At 38.3% G+C, this 6,041-nt stretch overlaps 1 protein-coding gene across 1 annotated transcript; it reads left to right on the forward strand.

The window, feature by feature from the left end:
* The first annotated feature begins 1,573 nt into the window (after window positions 1–1,573).
* On the forward strand, window positions 1,574–2,191 carry LOC145245604 (zinc finger BED domain-containing protein 5-like). Its single transcript, XM_080107175.1, has one exon. It carries the CDS (start codon window positions 1,574–1,576, stop codon window positions 2,189–2,191), a length of 618 nt encoding a protein of 205 aa, XP_079963301.1.
* Window positions 2,192–6,041: the final 3,850 nt, after the last annotated feature.

Here is a 6,041-nt window from a genome sequence, read left to right on the forward strand (position 1 = left end):
AAGTTTAAGGAACAGATAAAGAATCTGAGAATTTATTGCTAGTGGTGTCAACTAGACGAGTGTTTTCCTGAAAGTTTGGCGAGGGTGGACGATAGATAGAAACTCACGTGAGCACTTGATATGAAAATAACAATAAAGCAGAGACACGCCCGATACTTTGCTTCTGTGAGAAAGAGGTTGCAGGGAAGAGAAAATTGAATCTTCCACTAAGCTACGAAGTCTATTTTTAACTCTGCCAAGGCAAGATAAGCTGCTTCTAGCAGCTCCCATCCAGATGTGGAAGCAGTACTCCATTCTTGGACATACTTGAGTCTTACAGAGTGGAACATTTCATCGGCTATTAGATATCTACTACAGCGATAGAGTGATCTCACCATTGTTCCCGCGACCCTGGACAATGGATTTGATGTACGTGTGACAGTTCAGATCAGGTCTAATGGTCAGATGCAGAAGCTTGTAAAACATGAAACCTCTCCAAAACGAGATATTCATTTCAGTTTATACTAGATGATGAAAAGACATGTGATGCATTGATGATGTAAAGATAGAGGATTAGTTTTAGATGAATTAAAATTAAGCATCCACTTTTTCCCCATTGCACTACAAGCTCAAAGTCAGATGAGAGAGAATCAAAATGCACTTGTCCATTTTTAGAAGTGTTGCCATAGATCAATGTTTGTCAGTCGGGGTGCCGCTAGTACTGTGCAGGGGTTCCGCGATTTCTAAATTAGAACACGGAACAAAAAAATTGAAAGTTAAATTCAATTTTTAGAATTTATATATTCTTATTACATTCAATGTCAGTCTTGTGCCTGTTGTACGCAAGACAGTTTTATACGGGAGAGAAAGAGAGAGAGAGTAACATGATGCTGAAGGAGGAAGGAGAGGTAAGATGGACCAGCGTGGAAGAAAAAACTAAAACGCCTAAATAAAATGAACATTGTATCCTCGTCCTTGGGACAGTAATGAACGTGTACATCCTTGAAGAAGTCTCCCTCACCTTCCCTGATTCAAGACATGAGCAAAGGGTCAGCCGGAAGGAGGGGTATCTGTTAATCTTTCGTACGGTGAGAAGTCGACGGCGGCGTTGGACGTGAGAATACGTAGCTTCCACTTGCAAAATACTACAGCACTAGCGAAACTGAAAGAAAAAATACGAGATTCACGCAAGCGAAACATATTTTCCCCTGATTAAACTTTCCAGGACTCGCCTATAGTATTCATGTAATAAGTTTTTTTTTCATTTAACATTTCTTCATTTTTTGCTTATTTCACTGTCTCAAATTATACCTAGGAAAATATACTTATTTTTGCTATGTCTATGTTGGTTATCTCCCTTAGATTAGAGTTCTGTTCACGTAAGCGCCTTTCTTTATTAATTTTTACCTCCAAAAAATGTTTCCAAAATTCTCACTCCGCGTTTGTCTTGTTATTTCCATGTGTATCCTATACGTGTCTTGACAAGAGATATCCGCTTTCCTTTCCTGTTCAGTTTTTTTTTTCATCAGTTAATTGTGTGCAATTCATTTGGTGCAAATTGTACATGTAAAAGTTTGCTTACAGATTTACAATCATGGATAGATTTGTGAATAAACGCAAAGTAGATGTGAATGAAGAGACACAGGATATAAAGAAATCTATTGAAGCGGTAACAACTATAAGCGATGCAGCCCCGTCGAAATTATCAAGAAATGATGGAATTAATCTACAACTTAAAGTTCGTCAATATTGTAAAAATTATATTGCCACGGGATTTACTTGGACGGGAAACCCAGCGTATCCTTCAGCTTTGTGTATTTTTTCTGGGGAGGAACCGTCTAACAATGCAATATCACCAGCCAAACTGAAACGACACTTAACAACTAAACATCCAGAGTTGTCGAGTAAAAATGAGCAATATTTCAAACGAAAACTAACACTAAGTAAAAAAACAAATTTCTATGTTTACCAAGAAGTAAAAGTTGAGTGGCAAAGGACAAGAAGCAAGTTGTGCTGTGGCAGAGATAGTTACAAGAAAATGAAATCTTATACCATCGCTGAAACTGTAATTTTACCTACATGCCAAGAAATAGTAAGGACAATATTTGGAGAAGAGGCTGTATCGGAGATAAATAACACAATAAGTAGGCGCTTTCAAGATATGTCAGGCGACATTGAATACAATCTTAAGTCAGAAATACTGAAACATTAGTTCGCACTTCAAGTTGCTGGGTGTACAGACATTACTGGTAAAGCACACCTCCTTGTATTTGTACGTTTTATTAATGCTGACGATATCATAGAAGACTTCTTGTGTTGCAAAGTATGACATCCACAAAAAAGGGCAAGATATATTTTATGTTTTGAATTCGTATTTAACGGGTTTTGGATTAGACTGGAAAAATTTTGTTAGAATTTATACAGACGGTTCCACAGCAATGATGAGATTGTTTAAAGGAGTTGTCCCAACTGCACCAAATAAAATCCCAATATTATCCAGACTCATCGTTCATTCATAGAGAAGCACTTGTTGCTAAAACTCTCAAATCTAAACTAAAATCTGTTTCCGATTTGGCAGTGAAAACAGTCAATTACATCAAGATGAGGTCACTTAAATGGCGACAGTTTTCTAAACTTTTTGTTGCTATGGATGCAGACCACTCTATTTTAATTCAGTACACAGAAATATGATGATTGTCAAGAATGAAAGTATTATCTCGTTTAGACAAATTAAGAGATGAGTTGTTGGCATTTTGTTTGAAACAAAATCTGAAAGACGTTGTAGAATGTTTGAGTAATAGTACATGGTGTTTGAAGTTAGCAAATCTTGCTGATATACTTCATGACCTAAACATCTTGAGCAACAGTATGCAGGGTAGGAATGAATATATACTGACATCAAATGATGATATAAATGCTTTTCAGAACAAATTGACAATATAGGAGAAACACATGAGTGCAGGAAATTTTCCGAGTATTTTTAAAAGAGATTGTCAAGAAATTGGACCACTGGTTTTGAACCATTTGGATGCTTTATTAACAAATCTTAAAAGTATTTCCGTTTGATTAGATTAGAAACCCATTTGTAGAATAGGAGCCATCCGAAGAACAGTTCACATTAGCAGAAAAGAAAGAACTTGCCAGTATTCCAAATGACAGGACATAAAAGATGAAGCATCCCAAACTTTATCTGAATGCATTTTGGTTGCTGGTTAAAAAATATATATTTTTTATTCAATTTTCACCCCAAACAAGGCACAGTGCCACTTTGAAGCAGGGGGCTACTATCAGGGACTTTATTAGTTGGGTCATTATGAAGGGAGATGAGTAGAAAGATGTTTGTTGACATTACACTTGAACTTCTGCATATCGTTGCAGTTGGGAAAGCAGAATCCCGGAAGGGAGTTCCAAAGACCCGCAGTTCTGGGGAAGAAACTACTGGAGTAAAAGGCTTTATTGCACCTAGGGATCTCTACTGTAAAGGGATGAGACTTAGTAGCTTGTCGGGTTTGTGGGGGGTAGTTACGTCGGGGAGGTACAAGTGTTTGCAGTTCGTCAGAGCATTCACCATTGAAGTATTTGTAGAACAGGCAGAGAGATGCAACATCTCGTCGATGGGACAGAGGCTGAAGCCTAGATGACAGTTCAGGACCTATCAGATTGGCGACTCTCTTTTGAACCCTGTCCAGGAGCGAGAGACAAGAAGCAGATGCACCAGCCTAGATGTGACAACAGTACTCCATACATGGGCGAATGGTTGTCTTATAGAGGTATAGGATACTGTCAGGCGTAAGTAGTTTCTAGCACGGTAGAGGGAACCAACCTTCCTTGCAGCAGCCTTGGCAATGCTCTGAATGTATCTATTCCAGTTCATATTCCCTGTAAACGTTAGGCCGAGGAGTTTAAAAGAAGTACTTTCAGGTAATGTGTTCTTGGCCATTGCTATTGGTGGAAGAGAAGGTTTCTTGTAGTTATTGAAGGAAACAAGCTTAGTCTTAGCAGCATTGAATGTGACCAACCATTTTTGTCCCCATTCCACTACGGATTGGAGGTCATCCTCTAGTGTTTCTGCCATTTTCCCCTCATATCTGTTATAAAGAGTGGTGTCATCGGCAAATATACCCATCTCCGAAACAATTTTATCAGGGAGGTCGTTTATGAATATCAGGAATAATAGAGGTCCAAGGATAGACCCCTGAGGTACTCCCGCATTTATGTCGTATTGTTTGGATGTACGACCGTCGAGGACAACTTTTATTTTTCTATTACTTAAGAAGGATTTAATTACATTATGAATTCTTCCAGTGATTCCATATGATCTAATTTTCCTTAGAAGACCATCGTGCCATACACTGTCAAAAGCCTTAGATATAACGAGGGCCACCGCTCTACCCTCCCCTGTTTTATCCAATGAACGGTATATACGTTCAGAAACTACAGTTAAGATATCTGCTGTGGAACGGGCTTGCCTGAATCCATATTGTTTGTCAGTCAGGAGTTTAGCAGCTATTAGGTGCTGGACTAGCGCTTGATTAACTAAGGACTCAAATATTTTGGCGAAAAGCGGGAGGAAGCTAATGGGGCGATAATTTAGTGGGTCAGTTTTTTCACCAGAATTCTTGAAGACTGGTACCACAGAGGCAGTTTTCCAGCAGTCGGGAAAACAAGATTCGTTAAGGCATTTATTGTAAAGTTTGGACAGAACTGGAGCAACCTCGGCAGAGCATTTTCTTAATAGCACAGCCGGGATGAGATCTGGTCCACACACTTTTGAGGTGTCTAGGTTTTTTATAATAGCATGTACCTGAGAAGGGGTGATTTTCAAATCGTCTAGTGAGGCGTCTGTTCGCAGAGGAAAATCAGGGAGTGAGTGGTGTACCAAGTTCAGTGTGCAGTTTTAGGCAAAGGACTGGCAAGCAGATTAGCCTTGTCAGTTGCCGTGCAAGCAACCTCATGATCGGTTGATAGTGGGGGAATAGTTGACTGTCCATTATTTACTACGCTGTTGTAGATTTTCCAAAAATCCCGGGTTCCTAATTTCTGTGCTTCGATGCGTTTTCTGGTGGTTTCAGAGTAATCTGTCTTAGCTGTCTCTATCACTCTCTTACAATTATGATGCAATTGCTCAGAAAGCGCTATAAGTTCTTGTGCAATTTTCAACGTGTTATAAGTGTTAATGTAGATTTTCAGTTCTGAAAACCATTAAACACAAGAAGCGAACATAATTGCTGTGTGTGGAAGATGAACTCCGTGTGTCTCTGTCAAAAACACGACCAAATATTAACGAGTTGTTCAAGAAATGCCAAGCTTAAATTTTCCCATTGAATTGTTTATGATAATAAATAAATAAGAATGAATGTACTCTATTCTAACATGAAGAATTTTGTTTTCATTCCATATACAATAAGTGTTAAACATGAGTATTTTTATTTTATTTTATACTTGAAATGTTGTTGTTTTACCTCAGACAACTAAATTATTGCATAGGGGTTCATGAGCCCGGCGAATGTTTCTAGGTGTTCCGTATCAGCAAAAAGGCTGTAAAACATTACCATGGATGGTAGTTCCGTAAAAAATAAAGGTCTTCTAATGATATTACCATGAACTTTGGGAGATCATTCATATAGAGCAGGAAAATAGTTTGGCCTATGATGGACCATTGAAGAGACTTCAGCATTAGTACTGTGAATTGTGGTTACTGTCCATCGACCACTACTCTTATGAACCTACCAGAGAGAAATGATTTAATAATTGAAAAGACATATTCAGCTACACTGTAGCTAGAGATCTTGTAACGTAGACCTTTATCCCATACCCTATCATATGAGATATAACCGTTAGGAGGTGTGCTGTAGATAAGCACTTCAATGTCATCATCTTGGTGCTCTTTCCTTTATCCAATTAACAGAAGCTAGGAAACTGGTAGAGTTCATGACGGCTTTAATGTCGTTTGAATAACTTGTACTTAGATACGTTTTACATCATTTCCTTTCAACTGAAAATTCACTCCATTGAATTTTGTAAATATATCTGACATATAAGCAATTTCATTCTGAACCCCA

This window comes from Euprymna scolopes, chromosome 23 (assembly GCF_053919585.1).
Source record: "Euprymna scolopes isolate OS-2025 chromosome 23, ASM5391958v1, whole genome shotgun sequence".
Lineage (NCBI taxonomy): Eukaryota > Metazoa > Mollusca > Cephalopoda > Sepiida > Sepiolidae > Euprymna > Euprymna scolopes.